Below are 20,833 nucleotides of genomic sequence, written 5' to 3' on the forward strand. Positions count from 1 at the left end.
TAACTCTTTCTCCTTCATGACGACTCGATTTAAGTCTCTAAATGTTTGACTACAAATGCAGGAGTGCTATCCAGCTCCTTTCCTTTTGTCCCGCGAGGTTTGAATGAGTAATTCAGCTTTTGTGTTGCTCGATTGAGGGGGCAAACAGAAAGACAAGATTCTTGAGCGCTCAAGCCCCCTTTCCATGGATATGTGCTCTTTAGATCCCCCTCCCCACCAAATCCTACATCTGACACCACTCTGGAAGGGGGGGTCTAGATCACAACAGTTGAAAGTAGCCAAACTAAAATTGTCTCACAGTGATGAAGCATGCCCATACCATTAACAGCCTATGTCAGACTAATCATGCACGGTAGTTCTTGGAGCATATTTAGAAGTTTGGATAAACTATTGTAAGGGTGTTCCATGAGCGCGCGGAAGACCGGGCAGAAATATTGCATCTATTAGCTGCTTTTCTTGGAGGATCTCCGTGACAACAATTTGCGATGGCAAAGAATTCAATACCGGGGGCTTGGAGGCTGATTGGGGTGCATTGTGAGGGGACTGAGGTCGCTGATTGGTTCAAGGAAAGCACCAACACTACACGCAGTTTATATTCATTCAACTTGTTGAAGCACTCAGACTGCTTCTGGGAGAGAGACAGGAATGAGAATCCTCAACAGGGGACATGGTAAGTTGTATTTGTGGTTATGAATGGATAACTTGCAACCTACGTGTTGTTAGGCTATGCGTAATTGTGTAATTACTGTTTTATTAGGCCATATGCGTAATTGTGTGATTATTGTGGTATTCCTCATGAACAACGAATAATGTGAGTATATTGAGTTCTAAATATTTTTATTACATTTCTTATAACTTATGATGCCATTTATTTTTTTCTCAGATTTTAAAGATGAAGAATAATATAATTTGCATGGACTTTTTTGGTAGTAGGCCTATGGATTAAAATATTTGCACTGTAAAATGGCAAGTGCAGACAGTGAGGTGAAAACGTTACTGAACTTTGTAAACTTGGCATCCAGTGACATCAAGGCGGCTCTGGACAAATCAGCCCCTTGCAGGCGCTCTGTGGACCACAGGAAATACCTGCAGAAACAGCTCAAGCGTTTTTCTCAGAAATACGCTCGGATGCCCAGATGCCACACACACAGGTCCACGGAGTCTGGCATTGCCAAAGCCGTGGTGGACAAGTCCAGCGCGTATTCCTTGGAGACAATTCACCCGAGCATGACGTGCATCAATGAAAAAGGGGGTTCGGATGCGCAAGACGTGGAGAACGCAAGGATGGCTCAGAACCCAACTGTAGATAGTGATAACAGTAAGCAAGATCAGGTTCCCATGAGGAAACGTCAACTCCCTGCATCATTTTGGGAGGAACCCCGATTAGCCCAAACCAACGTAGACTCTTTGCAGTATGGATGGAAAAAGAGCCAAGGTGTGACAGGAATCAACGAGGTTGAAAAAAGAAAAAAAGCTCACGAGGAACCAACACCGACCTTGTTTCTCTCCAATCGACGCGGCTCTGTCGAGAAAGAACCGCTCAAACTGGACTTGGCCTCTCACAACGTCAATGTGTGCGGTTGCTGTCCGTTTCAGTACCACGGACACCACGTCTTCCAGAGTCACATAGTTGTTCCACAATCGGCTGTGGGACTCTGGGGGAAAGCCACAGTGGCTGAAACGGAAACACCGGACATGGCACACCGACATAAGAACTACACGCATGTCGTGGTCAAACCCATACCGACTAAACCCACGGTCCCGCCATCCATTTTCAGTGTGTTTGGGTTCATTTAAACACAATTACGGACGTATAAACATAGGTTAATAATTGCCTAAGCAATAATGAAGATGTAAATATTAAGTTGTTTAGTTCGCTATGCCGGTTATTTCTTATTTTAAACTTGGCATTTCTCTTTTTTTAAAGGGTAGTCAAAGCACTTACTTTTCTTTCAAATTTCAGACCAAACATTTCTGCTTGGAATACTTGCACCTTTACCACTTGGGTTCCATAAAGTCTAATAGGAATTTATTATAAAATCATAGCACCGTCTCAAACTGAAAAATGTAGACTACTTCATCTTTCTAATTTTTAAAATGGAAGGGAACTTGTGTTGATATAGGAATGGAGTGACATTCGAGGTTGTCCATTCTTTTATTAATTGTGATAATCTATGCTAAAGGAGAGGTATACGGGTGTGTTGATTACCTCATGGTGTATATATTTCTTAAATACACTGGTTTAAAAATGAATTGATCGAAATTACTTGTAGTTCACTGGTGTTTGTCAACAAACGGTAAACACAGATATTTAGATTTTTTTTAGTTGGTTCCAACACCTTTTTCAATAGCCTACAGGATTCATACATTTTGGCACTGACATTTACAATATGTTACAACAACAACTCGACTATAATATACACTCATTACACTAGGTCTGTTGAAAACACACTTTCAAAACATATTACAAAATCAGTGCTGAATATCAACAAGTAAATTCCATCCAAGCAAGTACACTTCATAAAACATGACATTTTAGTCATTTAGCAGAAGCTCTTATCCAGAGCGACTTACAGTTAGTGAGTGCATACATTTTCCATACTGGCCCCCCAACATCACATTGATTGTCTCCCTTTGTTCGCTTGGGCCTAAACATCTGAATGACAGGTATTTTAAAAGCTTACTTTGAGTTCATTTGAGCTCAGTTTTGCTGCACTTCTTCAGGGGACTATCAACTGCTGTGCCTTTATCTATCATCATTCGTCAGGCCATCCACTCAGAACTGCAGCTCACTTCCACTCTATGTGCACACAACACACACATTCTATGTGCACACGACACACACATTCTCCCCAATCATCACTACCCCATAAATACAGTAAAAAATAATCCTGTAAACTGGTAATATACTATAAGGCACAACACACAGGAACACTGACAAGCCTTATTTGCCATCAGGGCAGAAGTCATCAAAGCTGTGTCTGGTCAGGCTGAGGTACTGCAGCAGTCTATCTGGGAGGGGTAGGCTGTCCAGAGACCTGAGTCTGGACACACCCATCTGCTCACGGATCCTTAGCCTGCACAGGTGCATCAGTGGACGGGCTGACACTGAGGAAACAGTAGGGGACGCTGTGTTAGATTGTCCCACCTGTTTGTGTGTGTGTGTTCATTGATGTACTCACATGACTTGGTCTTGATGCTGGGCCATTCCTGCCGTCCATCCAGGAGCTTGGTGAGTCTGGCACACAGTTGAACATTACCAACGTAGTCCAGCAGTAAGTCTACGATGGGCCCTGCCCAGTTACGCACAGATGGAGATGAGATCAACTCACAAAACTAAGGGATATAAGAATGAACAGAAAGAAAAGATAATGAGCATCATGCCAAGAAGAAAAAAGGCTATTTATCAAGGTCCCAGAATAATAATAATAAAGTAGGAGCCTACTTTGCCTTACCTGTACTTTACTGGCAACAGGTCCTGTGCAGGTTAAAAGAGACATGTCATTGGTGGGCAGTACAGTGTTGATGTCGATGACTATGCTGCCCATGCTGTCCTGGGCTGGGTGTGGGCTGCAACCATAAGCACATCTGAAGTAGGCCCATGCATCACAGCCATTATCCAAAAGGCACTTGAGAAGAGGTAGGTTATTCATACAGAGTATGATAGCACCAGGGAAGGTGGTAGGACAGGCTGGGATGCTGGTGTTAACGTCAGCCCCATGCTCCAGCAGTAGAGAGACAGTCCTGGTACAACCCCGTCTTACAGCTGCTAGTAGAGGGTTGACTGGGTCCAGGCTCAGATTAGCACCAGCTTTCAGTAACATTTCTACTGTTTTAGTGCTGCCATTGGAAATGGCAAAGTAGAGTGCTGTGGCGCAGTGATCCGAATACTGCATGGAGCGATTGTGGGATAGTGTGGCGTTGACATCGGCACCTGTCTTGAGCAGTATGGCTGTGACCATGTCCCGGTTGTGCTCTGCAGCCAGGTGGAGGGGGCTGATCCCGCTGTGGCGAACTCTGGCCCGACTGGTGACTGGGACAAGCAGGGACACAATACTGGAACAAGGGGACATTAGTACTGTACATAAGAGTAATACAAGAGAGACACGACAGGAGGAATATAGTGCACTCGTACATACTCATGGTGTCCATACTGAGCAGCAACGTGTAGAGGTAGGAGTCCTGTCTTGGTGGGTTTGTTGGCATCTGGGTTGTGAGAGAGTAGCAGCTCCACTATCTCCCTGTGGCCATTTTTACTGGCCTCATACAGGGCTGTAGCATCATCACACGTCTGCATGTTGATGTCAGCACCTGAGGAAAAAGAACACACCGTCAGTGACTTTGCAGAAAACTGAATGACTGTAATAAGAATGAATGTATCACCTCATTATTAGGAGTTTTCATTGTCTGTGTGAATAAGGTGATTACAGTAAAAAGCCATATAGCAGGGGTGTATTATAGGGCCAACCATGTCATCTGTTACAGCATTACACACACTGTAACCTACCTTTCCTAATGAGGTATCGCATGGCCTCTACACATCCTTGCTGGGCTGCTACTATGAGTGCTGTGATGCTGTAGGTATTGGGAGGGTTAATGGTGGCTCCTGCCCTAACTAGCATCTCACAGATCTCTACGTTGTCCCTGCACACTGCCTCGTGGAGGGCTGTCCAGCCCCGGTTACACCTCTGGTTCACTGTGGCACCGTATGACAGGATGAGGCTCACCATGTCCACGTTCTCCCACTCACACGCTGGAAGGCATCAAAGGACATTGGGTTAGACAGACTGGCAGAAGACACCATGCTTCAGTATAGGCCTACATATTCCTCAAAACCACTATCTCATGTTATAGCCACGTGGGGAGCTGTACCTTTGTATAGGGGAGTCTCTTTGTTCTTGCTGCTGATGTCAGGGTCTGCCCCTGCCTGTAGAAGGCATTGCACACAGGACAGTCGCTGACTGGAAACTGACAGGATTAGAGCAGTCTGTTCCTGGAGGGTGCGCTTGTCAACTGATCCTGGTTGGGCTGGAGTGGAAATAATATACACATAAACAAAATGCTTTAACATCCAGTCTATAATTCAACCCCAATTTAAGTTAGCGCCATTAACATAGGCAAGGGTTTGCATTTCAAGACTGTTAAAATGATGCTCTCAATGTGTACCTTTCAGCAGTGCCTTTATGCATTCAGCTTGGCCACAATGTGCAGCCTCATGCAAAGGTATCCATCCTTCTTTGTTCTCTTTCATCAGGCTGAGTGGTGCAGCCACTGACAGCTCTTTCACAGCTTGAGCATCTCCTCTCTGGATGGCAAACACTATTGGATCTACATCCCTACAATGAAGAGGGAAGGCAAATGACTTGAAGAGAATGCAGAATGTAGGTTAATAGATGCAGGTTTATGATACCGAGTTCTCTCATAAATCTAGTTGTTCATATTTTTAAATAAAGAGTAGGCAAATCCGTGATTTTATTTTCCATAGTTTAGATATAATGGCAATAATGTATGGTCCTTGTAAATCAATAAATATTATAATTTATTATATAAAATATAAAAAAATTATAGACTGAAACAGGGATAGCCAGGGTTCAGCGGTGCTTTGAGATTATTTTAGGACGATATTGACATGTGAAGATATTGACATGTGAAGGCATCATCCGCCCAAAGAAACAGGCAAATTGCATCAGGATACTTTGGGCATCTGTTCTCCATCACCCCGTTAGTTTTTATTATAACATTTGCCAACTGGCAGGTGTTTTTATATTTTGGTACACTTCAAATAGGTGTTATATTAATTTGAATGGAATTTTCAATAACTTTAAATGTAAAAAAATGCCCATGGTTATTTTAACAAAATTATTAACCCAACTCCATTCGTAAAAAAGTGAAATGATGGCTTCTTCACCATACAGTATTTGTGCAAACATGCTGACAGCATGGAAATCTTAACACTATGAGCATAAGTGCCTATTGCCTAAGCCTTGAAAACTACATCTTTATAATAGCCTACCACATAATGATGCTCTTCAGAGAGTTTGATGCCTATGGCTACTGTATATCCCACCATATAGTGAGTGATAGGGGCTCAGAAGTTTATTTAAATTATCTTGGTTGAAACTATATTAAATAAAATGAATACATACAGGACATATCTTCTTTGTAAGGACTCACCTTAAGATCTTGATGGATGAAGGGATTGTAGGCAGAGTCTGATAGTTAGCTATGTCTGCGTTATCTTCAATATTTAGTCTATGGCATAGTGTTATGGACAGGCTGGCTGGGATGGTCACATTGGTGGTCACCATATTGCCCTAAACAACTAGGTTACCCAGCACTTCCCTGTTGTCCTCATAGCCCAGTGATGAGCATGTTGGTCCTCGAGTTGCAACACATGGACCTGGAAGGAAGTTGACAGGATGAATGAATTCATCATAAAACTAAATATTCCTCTCAGTCATCAAACATAGAATTGAGAATTTCCATTTAAAATCCTGCAGTCATGAAATAAGAAGGGAGAGATGATTAATGAAAGAGGTGGCATGCAAAATCAAAGGCAGCAAATGGTAAATCCTGGAACAAATGATGTACACATACAGTCATATAAGTTTTCCGCATGTGGAGTAACCTAAGAGCCAGGCACTCCTTTTGCGAGAGAGAACAGCTATCTGTGCTGCCAGACTAGGGAGCAAGCAGCCCCAGCAGTGGTGATGCCTTTTAAGGGCATGTTTAGCTTTGTTTGGTTCCACTTGATTCCGCTGCTATTATTAAAGGCCTCTCTGGCTTGAGGGCTTACATGGCTATGGCAGAGGTTATGAAGGAGTATTACAATCATACACACAACAGCTTGAATTACAGTCCCTGGTGATAACATCTGTAAAACTTTTGTGACACATAAGATAAATCACTCAGTGAAAATAAAATAAACAGTCAACATCCAGAAATAACAAGATTAGCTCTACAAAAACGAAATTTTCAAATCTATTGGGGGAAGTAAATAGCCTTCTCCAGTATATAAAAAATGATTTCAGACAAAGGCTAGAACATATTTATAGATAAACTATAATAAAATATTATGCAGTAAATGCTGAACTTCTCTATCTTTGAATTCCCAAAGCTCTATCTGACAGTCTCAGAATAGCATTCCTACTCAAGAGCACCCAAAAGCATATCTCCAATATCTGTTAGTAGACAATAACACTGGTTGAGGCTGTGGGTTCATTGGGACTGATTGCTATTTCCTGTCTAACTGTCAAGTCTTGACAGTCAAGTAAATGTGTCTTGGTCTGGTTAAGATCCAATGTCATACCATTACATATTATAACATGACACCACCACTGTAACCAGCATAATGTTTACTTCTGAAGAGTGAGAAAATCCTGGTTTTAAGTTGTAAGACATGTAACTATTACTGCCTTTCTGAACAACAGGTTTATCAACATATCTCCTTAAAACAGGCTTAGCAACTTGCTAAATTATATTTTCAGAAAATTGCAGCGAATCAGCTGTTGACAGTTAGACACTGTTGGAAACGTTTGAGGTGCAGATTATAAACTACCCATTTCAACCCAAAGTGGTATTAATTTGATACTTTGTTTAATTGAAACTGTAGCCTACGGACTTGGCTGAAATAAAATATTTCATTTTTGGTGTCAAATGAACTCAGCCTGGTCTCAGACTAGACAACATAGTAAACATAAATCCCAAAACACTAAAATCATTAGTATGATATGTTACCTTTAGTATGGTTATATATGACAGATAGTTACTTAAAGCAAAAATGAAAGGAGGGTGGTTGGTCGGGTGGGTTTATAATGCGAACGTCTAGCAACCCAAAGGTTGCGAGTTTGAATCTCATCACAGACAACTTTAGCATTTTAGGTAATTAGCAACTTTTCAACTACTTAGCAGGTTAGCTAATCTAACTCTAACCCTTTTAGCTAACCATTCCCCTAACCTTAACCCCTAGCCTAGCTAACGTTAGCCAGCTAGCTAACGTTAGCCACCTAGCTAGAATTCGTAACATATTGTACGTTTTGCAAATTCGTAACATATAATACGAAATGGGTGATGGACATCCACAAATTAATCCACACCATACGAAATGTAACATACCATACTAAATGGAGTCTCGGATTTACATACAGAATAATACGAAATGCTCTGAGACCAGGTTGATGAACTAGATCCAGTCCTACTCATCTGCAAAATTATCTGAAGTCGATACAGAATCAAGAAAAATGCTGGCGCCAATCAAGTAGGCTGGATACCTTACAATTACTGACAATTCATGCAGATATCTATATATTTAAAATGAAATGTGTAAGAATTGTTCTATTTAGATTGAGACAAAGTTTATGATCTGTTTGCAATGTCAGTCTTAATAATTTATAAAGGCTACTGCCTTTTGTGGAGTACCTTTCACTTGCTTTCCATCTGTGAAATAGAATGCCTCCCGGGCAGTTGCTATGACAACCGAGAAACGAATCCGCTCGCATTCCCTCTCGCCTCCCCCCTGGTTGCTCGGCAACATTTAACACAAGTTCAGGAGAACACCCAATCTGGAAGACCTTTGTTGCTCTCTTGTTCGTGTGCACGGAACAATTCTTTCAGGAACACAACAACTGCTGCGTTTTATAATATTATTGGAGTTCTGTTTCTCTCTCAAGGATCATACCTATTTTATAAAATAAAAGTTGCAACGCCTAAAAATATGGAGACTCTTCCTTGTATAAATAAAGATGATCCTCGTCTAAGGCTGAAAGTGGAGAATAGAATGAAAAACATTTTCGTAACGCAATTTGAGGAAACTAGGTATGTTACAAACAACATTTATAATTTTATGCATTATGAACGATAATTATAGCACATCTGTTCACCTTCTGTTTTGCAAATCTTTTGGGCCACAATCATTATGTCTTGATACATTTTAATCGAATAATCATATCGTAGGTCCATGACAATTGGATGCATCATGATTTGCATTTTAAATATATTGCACAATTATGCAGCTCAAGTTTAGTTTGTAATGGACTACCAATTTCAGCACTACATTGCCATTAAACGCTTGAATTATATATTTCCCCTGACATAGAGAAGAATATGAAAATGTCAATCACATACCGGTTATAACAGAGGTAAGTAGTCCTAATTATATTTTATTTGAACACAAAACATAGGCCAGTGTCTTGGTGTAGATACATTTGATGTGCATCATTCTTATGACCAGTGATTTCCCATGTAGACCGCTAGCAGAGTCCTGGAGACAGGAGTGAACACATTACAGAGAACCCTTGTCCTGAAGAAGCAGGTGGAGGTGGATGAAGTGGATAGGCAGCTGACACAGAAACGGCAGGAATTCAAAGGCCGCATGCAGGCCCTTGCACAGAGGAGGGCAGAGCTAGAGCTAAAACAGCAGGCGGTAAGTTACATTTAAGCAATAAGGCCTGAGAGGGTGTGGTATATGGCCAATATACCACGGCTAAGGGCTGTTCTTATTCACGACGCAACGCGGCGTGCTAGGACACAGCCCTTATCCGTGGTATATTGGCCATATATCACAAACCCCCGAGGTGCCTTATTGCTATTATAAACTGGTTACCAATGTAATTAGAGCAGTAAAAATAAATGTTTTGTCATACTAGACAAGTCAGTTAAGAACAAATTCTTATCCCCCAAAAAAAAAAAAAAAAAAAAAAATACTTATTTACAAGGACGGCCTACACCGGCCAAACCCGGACGACGCTGGGCCTATGGTGCGCCGCCCAAGGGACTCCCAATCACGGCCGGTTGTGGAATCGAACCAGGGTGTCTGTAGTGATGCCTTAAGCACTGAGATGCAGTACCTTAGACCGCTGCGCCACTCAGCGTTCAAGGCTCGAACGACCCAGTTTATAATACACAATTCCCGATGAGCTAAGGCATTTCAATACCATGGACAGGTGAAATGATACAGATACTGTATAGGTTTAACATAGAACCAATATATACAGTAGTGACCTGCTTATGTGTACATCATCTCTTGACTCTTTTCCTTGGGTTTATGATTTCATCCAGACTAAAGACAGAGCTAAGAAATTTGAGAAGTTTGTTGAGGACAATGAAGTGAAGCGCCGTCGGGCCCTGAAGAAGTACCAGGTAGCGAGGACGCAGAACGATCTGAAGCAGAACGAGAAAGAGGAGCTCACTGAACAGCTGGAAAAACTGCAGGCCAGGTGAATGGGAGCTGGATTTTGGATTGGGAAACTTCTTGCCCAAATACTTGTTGGTCACACTTCACCTGATATATTTTTTCCCAATCCTTACAGGCAGCAGTATTTAAAGGACAGGGTGACCATGTATAAAATGTACGAAGACTACATGATGAAAATGTTAGATTTCCTCCCGGAGAGTAAGTTCATGTTTCTCTTAGTTGAATATATTTTCTTAGTTAATTCTCTTAGTTGAATCAATACCTGGATCTAGAAAACTATTGTTTGGTCGAAATGTTGAGAAATTGTATTTTTGCCTCCAACAAATAAACATAAAATGACATAGTGTTGGTTGTGAGGTACAATACAATAAGGAAGTTTGTTTCTTAACCTGGCTGTGAATGTAGATTACCTGGAGTATGGGGCAGACTCCCTGGTGATGCCCATCATCCGGCGCCATGAGACCCTGTCCCTCACCCATCAGGACCTGGTGGAGCGCCTGGGTCAGCTGGTGGAGGAGCTGGAGCAGGGCCAGCGTAGCCTGGACAGCCTGAAGCAGGAGCACAACACCAACAAGCTGGTCAGACATACACATACATGCTTAGAAATACATGAACAGTACTTTCAGAAAATATTCATACCTCTTGACTTTTTCCACAGTTTGTTGTGTTACAGTCTGAATATAACATTGATTAAATTGAGATTTTGTGTCACTGGCCTACACACAGTACCCCGTAATGTCAAAGTGGAAATGTATTAAAAATGAAAAGCTGAAATGTCTTGAGTCAATAAGTATTCAATCCCTTTGTTATGGCAAGCCTCAATAAATTCAGAAGTAAATATTCGCTTAACAAGCCACATATTAAGTTGCATGGACTATAATAGTGTTTAACATGATTCTTGAATGACTACCTCATCTCTGTACCCCACACATACAATTATCTGTAAAGTCCCTCAGATGACAGAGTGAAAAGAAGGAAGCCTGTACAGAATAAAAATATTCCTAAAAATGCATCCTGTTTGCAATAAGGCACTAAAGTAAAACTGCAAAAATAAATTAACTTTATGTCCTGAATAAAAGGGTTATGTTTGGGGCAAATCACAGAGATTGAACAGTCGCTGAGATTATATGCTGTATTTGGTAATCAATGCAAAATAGGCTACTTTGATGAATAGCCTATATAGCCTATAGATCAGATCAAGGACCCAAGCGACAACACTTCCCCCACGGCTGCGGAAAGAATGATACGGCATGTCTCAATTTTCAGATATAAGTACACTACATGACCAAAGGTATGTGGACACCTGCTCGTCGAACATCTCATTCCAAAATCATGGGCATTAATATGGAGTTGGTCCCACCTTTTCTGATATAACAGCCTCCACTCTTCTGGGAAGGCTTTCCACTAGATGTTGGAACATTGTTGCGGGGACTTGCTTCTATTCAGCCACAAGAGCATTAGTGAGGTCGGGCACTGATGTTGGGCAATTAGGCCTGGCACTCAGTCGGCGTTCCAATTCATCAGGTGTTTGATGGGGTTGAGGTCAGGGCTCTGTGCAGGCATGTCAAGTTATTCCACACCAATCTCGACAAACTACTTCTGTATGGAACTCGCTTTGTGCACTGGGGCGTTGTCATGCTGAAACAGGAAAGGGCCTTCCCCAAACTGTTGCCACAAAGTTGGAAGCACAGAATCATCTATAATATAATTGTATGCTGTAGCATTAAGATTTCCCTTCACTGGAACTAAGGGAACTGGCCCGAACCATGAAAAACAGCCCCAGACCATTATTCCTCCTCCACCAAACTTTACAGTTGGCACTATACATTGGGGCAGGTAGCATTCTCCTGGCATCTGCCAAACCCAGATTCGTCCGTTGGACTGCCAGATGGTGAAGCGTGATTCATCACTCCAGAGAACGCGTTTCCACTGCTCCAGAGTCCAAAATTCTAAAATGTGATAAAAAATCAAAATTTAATCCATTTAAAATTCAGTCTGTAACACAACAAAATGTGGAAAAAGTCAAGGGGTGTGAATACTTTCGGAAGGCACTGTAATTGACTATATACTGAGTATACCAAATATTAGGAACGCCTGCCTAACGCTTCGATCACACCGACTGCTTAATTGCATTTTGGTACACCAGAAGTACATTAATTTCCAATGGAACGCTGCGTTTTCCTTGCAGCATTGTGTTGCAGAGGCAGTTGCAGTGCGTTCTATGTGGTGCATACGTTGTTGACAGATATGGTAGCAGAAAGTGAATGTTGAACTTTTGTTGCACACGTATCTAGATGATGCTGCATGCTATTTTGTGCAATGACGCAGTCGGTGTGTTCAAAGCGTAATATTGAGTTGCACTCCCCCTTTTGCCCTCAGAACAGCTTCAATTCCTCAGGGCATGGACTCTACAAGGTGTCGAAAGCGTTCAACAGGGATGCTGGCCCATGTTGACGCCAATGCTTCCCACAGTTGTGTCAAATTGGCTGGATGTCCTTTGGGTGGTGGACCATTCTTGATACACATGGGAAACTATTGAGCGTGAAAAACCCAGCAGCGTTGCAGTTCTTGACTCAAACCAATGCGCCTGGCGCCTACTACCATACCCCTTCAAAGGCACTTCAATCTTTTGTCTTTCCCATTCACCCTCTGAATGGCAACATACACAATCCATGTCTCAAGGCTTAAAAATCCTTCTTTAACCAGTCTCCTCTTCATCTACACTGATTGAAGTGGATTTAACAAGTGACATCAATAAGGGATCATAGCTTTCACCTGGATTCACCTGGTCAGTCTGTCATGGAAAGAGCAGGTGTTCTTAATGTTTTGTATATAATGTATAAGGCCTCTGACATTGTTTAATTTATGTATTTTTCTTAAAACCTGTGTTCCTGGCTATGAACTTTGCTAAATATGCATTTTAAATGTATAATCCAACTTCCGTATATGTTTGCACAATTTTAAAAGTACAAAAATATATATATAATAATTTGTGTCTGTGTAGAGCTTGTAGTAAGCTTTATCCAGGTCTGTGCCCAAACAGTTTGAGCTTCTACTTCTAAAAATCCACCTTTCCAGAAATAAGTCTCTCACTGTTGCCACTTGCTACAGACCCCCCTCAGCCCCGAGCTGTGCCCTGGACACCATATGGGAAATGATTGCCCCTCATCTATCTTCTTTGTTCGTACTGCTTGGTGACCTAAACAGGGATATGCTTAACACCCCGGCCAACCTACAATCTAAACTAGATGCCCTCAAACTCACACAAATGATCAACGAACCTACCAGGTACAACCCTAAATCTGTAAACATGGGCACCCTCATAGATATTATCCTGACAAATTGACCCTCTAAATACAACTCCGCTGTCTTCAACCAGGATCTCAGCGATCACTGCCTGCGTCCGTAATGGGTCCGTGGTCAAACGACCACCCCTCATCACTGTCAAACGCTCCCTAAAACACTTTAGCGAGCAGGCCTTTCTAATTGACCTGGCCCGGGTATCCTGGATGGATATTGACCTCATTCCGTCAGTAGAGGATGCCTGGTTGTTCTTTAAAAATGCTTTCCTCTCAATCTTAAATAAGCATGCCCCATTCAAAAAATTCAGAACTAAGAACAGATATAGCCCCTGGTTCTCCTCAGACTTGACTGCCCTTGACCAGCACAAAAACATCCTGTGGCATACTGCATTAGCATCGAACAGCACCCGCGGTATGGAACTTTTCAGGGAAGTCAGGAACCAATATACACAATCAGTTAAGGAAAGCAAAGGCTAGCTTTTTCAAACAGAATTTTTGCATCCTGTAGCACTAACTCCAAAAGGTTTTGGGACACTGTAAAGTCCATGGAGAATAAGAGCACCTCCTCCCAACTGCCCACTGCACTGAGGCTAGGAAACACTGTCACCACCGATACATCTATAATAATCAAGAATTTCAACATGCATTTTGCTACGGCTGGCCATGCTTTCCACCTGGCTACCACTACCCCGGCCACCGGCTCTGCACCCTCCGCTGCAACTTGCCCATGCCCCCCCCGCTTCTCCTTCACACAAATTCAGACAGCTGATGTTCTGAAAGAGCTGAAAAATCTGGACCCCTACAAATCAGCTGGGCTAGACAATCTGGACCCTTTCTTTCTAAAATTAGCCACCAAAATTGTCGCAACCCCTATTACTAGCATCTGAGATCCCCAGAGATTGGAAAGCTGCTGCGGTCATCCCCCTCTTCAAAGAGGGTGACACTCTAGATCCAAACTGTTACAGACCTATATCAATCCTGCCCTGCCTTTCGAAAGTATTTGAAAGCCAAGTTAACAAACAGATCACCGACCATTTTGAATCCCACCGTACCTTCTCCGCTATGCAATCCGGTTTCCGAGCTGGTCATGGGTGCATCATTTAGGACCTCAAGGTCCTAAATGATATTATAACCGCGATCGATAAAATACAGTACTGCGCAGCCGTCTTCATCTACCTGGCCAAAGCTTTCGACTCTGTCAACCACCGCATTCTTATTGGCAGACTAAATAGCCTTGGTTTCTCAAATGACTGCCTCGCCTGGTTCACCAACTACTTCTCAGATAGAGTTCAATGTGTCAAATCGGAGGGCCTGTTGTCTGGACCTCTGGCAGTCTCTATGGGGGTGCCACAGGGTTCAATTCTCAGACCGACTCTATTCTCTGTGTATATCAATGATGTCGCTCTTGCTGCTGGTGACGCCCGGATCCACCTCTATGCGGACGACACCATTTTGTATACATCTGGCCCTTCATTGGACACTGTGTTAACAAACCTCCAAAAGAGCTTCAACGCCATACAACACTCCTTCCGTAGCCTCCAACTGCTCTTAAACACTAGTAAAACTAAATGCATGCTCTTCAACCGAACGCTGCTTGCACCCGCCCACCCGACTAGAATCACTACTCTCTGCGGGTCTGACCTAGAGTATGTGGACAACTACAAATACCTAGGTGTCTGGTTAGACTGTAAACTCTCCTTCCAGACTCACATTAAGCATCTCCAATCAAAAGTTAGACCTAGAATCGGCTTCCTATTTCGCAACAAAGCCTCCTTCACTCATGCTGCCAAACATGCCCTCGTAAAACTGACTATCCTACCGATCCTTGACTTCGGCGATGTCATTTACAAAATAGCCTCCAACACTCTACTCAGAAAATTGGATGTAGTCTATCACAGTGCCATCCGTTTTGTCACCAAAGCCCAATATACTACTCACCATTGTGACCTGTACGCTCTTGTTGGCTGGCCCTCACTACATATTCGTCGCCAAACCCACTGGCTCCAGGTCATCTATAAATCACTGCTAGGCAAATCCCTGCCTTATCTTAGCTCACTGGTCACCATAGCAACACCCACCCGTAGTCTGCGCTCCAGCAGGTATATCTCACTGGTCATCCCCAAAGCCAACAACTCCTTTGGCCGCCATTCCTTCCAGTTCTCTGCTGCCAATGACTGGAACGAACTGCAAAAATCTCTGAAGCTGGAGACTCTTATCTCCCTCACTAACTTTAAGCATCAGTTGTCAGAGCAGCTTACCGATCACTGCACCAGTACACTGAAAATCTGAAATTCGCCCACCCAACTACCTCATCCCCATATTGTTATTTATTTTGCTAATTTGCACCCCAGTATCTCTATTTGCACATCATCTTTTGCACATCTATCATTCCAGTGTTAATACGAAATTGTAACTATTTTGCACTATGGCCTATTTATTGCCTTACCTCCATAATTTACTACATTCGCACACACTGTATATATATATTTTTTCTGTTTTATTTTTGACTTTGTTTTGTTTACCCCATATGTAACTCTGTGTTGTTGTTTTTAATCGCACTGCTTTGCTTTATCTTGGCCAGGTCGCAGTTGTAAATGAGAACTTGTTCTCAACTGGCTTACCTGGTTAAATAAAGGTTAAATAAAATAAATAAAAATAAAATAGACTGTGTTCTCTTCTCTCCCTCGGAGGCAGATGATGAACAGGGAGCTGTCTGAACTGCAGACCCAATGGGACAGAGCCAAGGAGAAGAACAACCAGACTGAGATGAAACTGATGATGCACCAAGGCCAGTCCAGAGACCAGGTCTGAGCACCGCCACCATTTTACATTAATAACCAATAATAACGCCATAATAAACTCCCCTCCACCTCTCTTGTCAGGTTGAGGAAGTAGGTAGCCTGCTGATAGCTGTGAAGAACCTTGCAGAGCAGTGCTACTTACACCACTATGGGCCTCTGGAAGAGATAGACATGCTGACGATGATGGATATGGTAAAGGTAATGTCTAATTGCATTGTTATTAGTAATTACCTTGAATGAGTTCCCATTTGTTCTCATTTATAAAGTATACTTAGTTTATTTAGAATTTATTATCCAGGATTTCTTCTGAAATCCAAATGTTGTATAGTGTAATCATATCAATTCCCCAAGCAAGATTGCAACTACAAATTCATTTTATTACTTACCATATTTACAGGAATACATTCTTGAGAGGGCAGACATCGTGATGAGAGCAACACGACTGATAGACTCAGGCTCTGTATTGACGAGTGCCACAGAGCACAGAGGATCATTGAAAAACATTAACAGTAAAACACAACTGAAGAGCACCAGCAAAACCAGTGGGAGGAGTGGACTGTCTAGTTGATCAATGCCGAATAGACCTTTTACGAGTTTGTGGAGAAACACACGAATACAACCATGCAAGTGTACGCACGCACGCACGCACATGCATACGGACAGAGTAAAGGGTGTGAGTGCAATATAAGGTACTTCCAACTTGTTGTTGTAATAGTGTTACAATAGTATCATTCTTTGTGGTGAAGTTAAAGTTGCTTATGAAGGAAATTGCTGTGGTTGTAATTCATTTGTACATGAATTTCTCATAAAGCCTAATATAAGATTTATGATTGAAAATTGTTAGGATGAATTCAAATATTCATTGTTTTATTCCTTGATTTATTTTAAAATAGTTTTTATAATGTTCATCTGACAAAATCTCTTTGAAATTATGAATAAAAACAGTTGAATATGGGTTGTGGTTGTTGTTTTTAAACAATAAGATTGTTGAGTTCAATAGAAAAACATTTACCAAGTTGAGGGAAGTTCATATGATGGTCCTAATCCACCGAAGTTTGAAAATACTACAATGTACATAGTAGGCCTACACAGACAAATCTAGGCCCACTTATGGATATTTCTGGGGGGGGTTCCTCTGTAACAAAAATAATAAATGTACCAAAGATACTGGTAACTAACCCTTTTGTCTGTGAATGTACTGTCCCTTTAAATACAAAGCACGTGGCAGTTCTAAATATCCGGTTGTTGTTAGGTCATTGTTGTTGTTCCTGTTGCTCGAAAATGAAAGAATTCTAGAATGTCTTTCGATGGTATATTTCATTCCACTGTTTGTTGCGTACAACAGAAGTATTTTGCCACGCGCTTATTAGCCTGCGAGACAGGAGGACAATTTGTGGAAACATTTAAATCTGTGTTTCTACTTAGCTATCCATGTTTATCTTAGTAGCATGCTAACCTAGCCTTTATGAAGGTGGACAGAAAATTATTTGACCACTCTTTGAGACGCCTCAAGAATGGTAATGTTATCTTTTAGCAACAAAACATTTTGAACGTAGGAATTAACAAAGCATTACTTTTTACAGACTTATATTAATTTAGCAAATGACTGTTCTTCACAGACGGACGGACGACAGTTTGTTTCAAGTAGAGAAGAAATATCTACATATCTGCTGGAGGTGGAAGCTGCAAAGTATCGGGTAATAATGCCAATTCATATAGCTAGATAGCCATTGCAAAAGGCTGACAAGAAAGAACATCATGTGAATGATGCTACCTACATACATAAAGCTTTACTTGTCTGCTGTGAGGTCTCTGACTTCTTTGGATAGATATTCCTTGGATATCCTGAAACAAATGTAATGAAATGACACTAAATCAGGAAACTGTAAAAAAGAAAGTGTTACCATAAATTATATGGACTAATTAGTTAGTCAAATCAGATGTATTAAATAAAACATAAGACAGGCTGGTGAAATTAAATTACTTGTTACTGTTTTTGAATTTGTCAAATTCACAGACATCTCTTCTCTTCTGTTTTGAAGGACATTTGCAGCCAGTATAAGTACATGCGAAAAATCAGGGGAGATGGCAATTGCTTTTACAGAGCCCTATGCTTTGGACATCTGGAATCATTGTTACAAAATGACAGAGCTTTGCAAAGGTAAATTCCTTCCTATGCATAGCCTTCGCCATGTGCATTCGTAGAATGTTTTGGATTCCAAAATGTGCCTTTGCCTGTGTGTGGCTTTTCCACTTCCAAATAATGGAGGAATATGTATAATTTCTCTATTTCTCAGATTCAAAGAAACAGTGATACAAAGTGGCAGAGAGTTATTGGCTGCAGGCTTTGATGAGAGCTCTTTCAAAGACTTGCTCGACATGGTAAATTTACATTTATCTACCTTGGTACTATTTTCTAAAATCAAATATTGCATTTTCACAATAATAACCATCAGACTCATGTAATTGAAGCCTGTTGATTAATTACAAGGGTTAGTTATCGAACAGTTCATCTTTTAGTTTTTAGGTGTTCTGGAACAATGTGAAGCTGATGAGCATGGTGACACATTGCTCCAGCTCTTTAATGAGCAAACTACCTCTGACAGTATGGTGCAATACCTCAGGCTGCTCACCTCAGCCTACCTGCAAAACCATGCCGACTTCTTCAGCCACTTTGTGGAGGCACCCAGTCTCAAGGTTTACTGCACTCAGGTCAGTATGAGTTGCGCTCAATACCATATTGATGTCATCTCCTGTTTAATATGCTATGTAAGTGTGCCTGGTGCTGCTGATTTTCTCTGTAGACAATCAGACCTAGTCTCAAGGAGTTTCTCGCCACTCAAAACTAGTGTCTGAAAGTGTTTTGCTGCTCTCTAGTGGTGGTGCAATACATTGAAAGGAAATGGGGTGTATAGGGACCACTCATTGACATCACAATTTTTGGTAACTGATCAACCAATCAACATTTGTACTGACCACACAGCATTCTGTTTCTGCATGGGTAGATACTTACATAATGTCCATTCTTGACTTATCCAGGAAGTGGAAACCATGGCAATGGAGTGTGACCACGTAGATATCTTGGCTCTGTCGGAGGCCTTAGGAGTTAGCATCCACATTGCTTCCGTGGAGGGGGGAGACGGACAGCGTCTGGCCCACCACACCATTCCAGAGGGAACCGAGCCCTCCCTACACCTCCTCTACAAAACAGCCCACTATGACATTCTCTACCCACATCATTGCCATTGAGGGGCCTGATAAAGGACTCCACTTATCTCAGGTTTACAGGTAGTTTAGTGTTAAAATAAATTATTAAGAAGAGTTTCTCAAACAAAACTGTTTTTAGCATTGTTTAGCATTCGGAAAGTATTCAGACCCCTTGACCTTTTCCACATTGTTACATTACAGCCTTATTCTAAAATGGATTAAATTAATGTCTCAATCTACATACAACATACAATAACCCATAATGACAAAGCGAAAACAGGTTTAGAAATGTTTGCAAACGTATTAAAAAAAAAAACTAAACAAATACTTTATTTATTCTGACGCTTTGCTATGGGACTCAAAATTGAGCTCAGGTGCATCCTGTTTCCATTGATCATCCTTGAGATGTTTCTACAACTTAATTGGAGTCCACCTGTGGTAAACTCAATTGATTGGACATGATTTGGAAAGGCACACACCTGTCTATATAAGGTCCCACATGACAGTGCATGGCAGAGCAAAAACCAAGCCGAGGTCAAAGGAATTGTCCGTAGAACTCCAAGACAGGATTGTGTTGAGGCACACATCTGGGGAAGGGTACCAAAAAATGTCTGCAACACAGTGGCCTCCATCATTCTTAAATGGAAGACGTTTGGAAACACCAAGACTCTTCCTAGAGCTGGCCGCCCGGCCAAACTGAGCAATCGGGGGGAAAAGGGCAATGGTCAGGGAGGTGACCAAGAACCCAATGGTCACTTTGACAGAGCTCCAGAGTTCCTCTATGGAGATGGGAAAACCTTCCAGAAGGACAACCATCTCTGCAACACTCCACCAATCAGGCCTTTATGGTAGAGTGGCCAGACGGAAGCCACTCTTCAGTAAAAGGCACATGACAGCCCGCTTGGAGTTTGCCAAAAGGCAGCTAAAGGACTCTCAGACCATGAAAAACAATATTCTATGGTCTGATGAAACCAAGATTGAACTCATTGGCCTGAATGCCAAGCGTCACGTCTGGAGGAAACCTGACACCATCCCTACGGTGAAGCATGGTGGTGGCAGGGAGACTAGTCAGGATTGAGGGAAAGATGAACGGAGCAGGAGTGGCTTCGGGACAAGTCTCTGATTGTCCTTGAGTGGCCCAGCCAGAGCCCGGACTTGAACCCGATCGAACATCTCTAGAGAGACCTGAAAATAGCTGTGTAGCGACGCTCCCCATCCAACCTGACAGAGCTTGAGAGGGTCTTCAGAGAAGAATGGGAGAAACTCCCCAAATACAGGTGTGCCAAGATTGTAGCGTCATACCCAAGAAGACTCGAGGCTGTAATCGCTGC

General features: G+C 42.0%; 4 protein-coding genes across 6 annotated transcripts; 3 read left to right on the forward strand and 1 right to left on the reverse strand.

Annotated features, from left to right (window-relative positions):
* The first annotated feature begins 324 nt into the window (after positions 1-324).
* Positions 325-2,259, forward strand: LOC121544871 (protein FAM181A-like). The gene is made up of 2 exons (XM_041855087.2): positions 325-670; positions 884-2,259. The coding sequence occupies exon 2, from the start codon at positions 964-966 to the stop codon at positions 1,795-1,797; it is 834 nt and encodes a 277-aa protein (XP_041711021.1). The 5' UTR covers positions 325-670; positions 884-963; the 3' UTR covers positions 1,798-2,259.
* A 93-nt stretch (positions 2,260-2,352) lies between these two features.
* On the reverse strand, positions 2,353-10,677 carry LOC121544869 (ankyrin repeat and SOCS box protein 2). 2 transcript variants are annotated; one of them, XM_041855084.2, is made up of 9 exons: positions 10,603-10,677; positions 6,175-6,400; positions 5,167-5,336; positions 4,873-5,028; positions 4,508-4,753; positions 4,140-4,311; positions 3,456-4,056; positions 3,183-3,336; positions 2,353-3,108 (listed from the first exon to the last, which is right to left on the reverse strand). In XM_041855084.2, the coding sequence occupies exons 2-9, from the start codon at positions 6,306-6,308 to the stop codon at positions 2,945-2,947; spliced, it is 1,797 nt and encodes a 598-aa protein (XP_041711018.1). In that variant the 5' UTR covers positions 6,309-6,400; positions 10,603-10,677; the 3' UTR covers positions 2,353-2,944. The 2 variants fall into 2 exon arrangements, with proteins under 2 accessions (XP_041711018.1, XP_041711017.1); XM_041855083.2 differs by lacking the exon at positions 10,603-10,677 and adding an exon at positions 6,598-6,653.
* On the forward strand, positions 8,521-17,203 carry si:ch1073-416d2.4 (coiled-coil domain-containing protein 42 homolog). The gene is made up of 9 exons (XM_041855085.1): positions 8,521-8,814; positions 9,095-9,137; positions 9,245-9,421; positions 10,057-10,214; positions 10,308-10,390; positions 10,598-10,770; positions 16,189-16,299; positions 16,377-16,493; positions 16,693-17,203. The coding sequence occupies exons 1-9, from the start codon at positions 8,714-8,716 to the stop codon at positions 16,861-16,863; spliced, it is 1,134 nt and encodes a 377-aa protein (XP_041711019.1). The 5' UTR covers positions 8,521-8,713; the 3' UTR covers positions 16,864-17,203.
* A 317-nt stretch (positions 17,204-17,520) lies between these two features.
* LOC121544351 (ubiquitin thioesterase OTUB2-like) lies at positions 17,521-19,722 on the forward strand. 2 transcript variants are annotated; one of them, XM_041854281.1, is made up of 6 exons: positions 17,521-17,812; positions 17,915-17,992; positions 18,338-18,456; positions 18,593-18,677; positions 18,816-19,007; positions 19,335-19,722. In XM_041854281.1, exons 1-6 carry the CDS (start codon positions 17,810-17,812, stop codon positions 19,542-19,544), a joined length of 687 nt encoding a protein of 228 aa, XP_041710215.1. In that variant the 5' UTR covers positions 17,521-17,809; the 3' UTR covers positions 19,545-19,722. The 2 variants fall into 2 exon arrangements, with proteins under 2 accessions (XP_041710215.1, XP_041710214.1); XM_041854280.2 differs by having other exon boundaries at positions 17,542-17,605.
* Positions 19,723-20,833: the final 1,111 nt, after the last annotated feature.

The sequence above is a fragment of the Coregonus clupeaformis genome, chromosome 29 (assembly GCF_020615455.1).
Source record: "Coregonus clupeaformis isolate EN_2021a chromosome 29, ASM2061545v1, whole genome shotgun sequence".
Taxonomy (NCBI): domain Eukaryota; kingdom Metazoa; phylum Chordata; class Actinopteri; order Salmoniformes; family Salmonidae; genus Coregonus; species Coregonus clupeaformis.

Excerpts from the sequence above, each read along its gene's own strand:
- LOC121544351 (XM_041854281.1), top strand. Across the intron at positions 17,993-18,337 it reads TGGAAGCTGCAAAGTATCGG|GACATTTGCAGCCAGTATAA; the intron begins GTAATAATGCCA and ends TCTGTTTTGAAG. Across the intron at positions 18,678-18,815 it reads TCAAAGACTTGCTCGACATG|TTTTTAGGTGTTCTGGAACA; the intron begins GTAAATTTACAT and ends TTCATCTTTTAG.
- LOC121544869 (XM_041855084.2), bottom strand. The coding sequence starts at position 6,308 with ATGGTGACCACCAATGTGACCATCCCAGCCAGCCTGTCCATAACACTA. Across the intron at positions 4,754-4,872 it reads AGAGACTCCCCTATACAAAG|CGTGTGAGTGGGAGAACGTG; the intron begins GTACAGCTCCCC and ends GATGCCTTCCAG. Across the intron at positions 3,337-3,455 it reads CTGTTGCCAGTAAAGTACAG|TTTTGTGAGTTGATCTCATC; the intron begins GTAAGGCAAAGT and ends TATATCCCTTAG.
- si:ch1073-416d2.4 (XM_041855085.1), top strand. The coding sequence starts at position 8,714 with ATGGAGACTCTTCCTTGTATAAATAAAGATGATCCTCGTCTAAGGCTG. Across the intron at positions 10,391-10,597 it reads GTTAGATTTCCTCCCGGAGA|ATTACCTGGAGTATGGGGCA; the intron begins GTAAGTTCATGT and ends CTGTGAATGTAG. Across the intron at positions 16,300-16,376 it reads AAGGCCAGTCCAGAGACCAG|GTTGAGGAAGTAGGTAGCCT; the intron begins GTCTGAGCACCG and ends CTCTCTTGTCAG.
- LOC121544871 (XM_041855087.2), top strand. The coding sequence starts at position 964 with ATGGCAAGTGCAGACAGTGAGGTGAAAACGTTACTGAACTTTGTAAAC.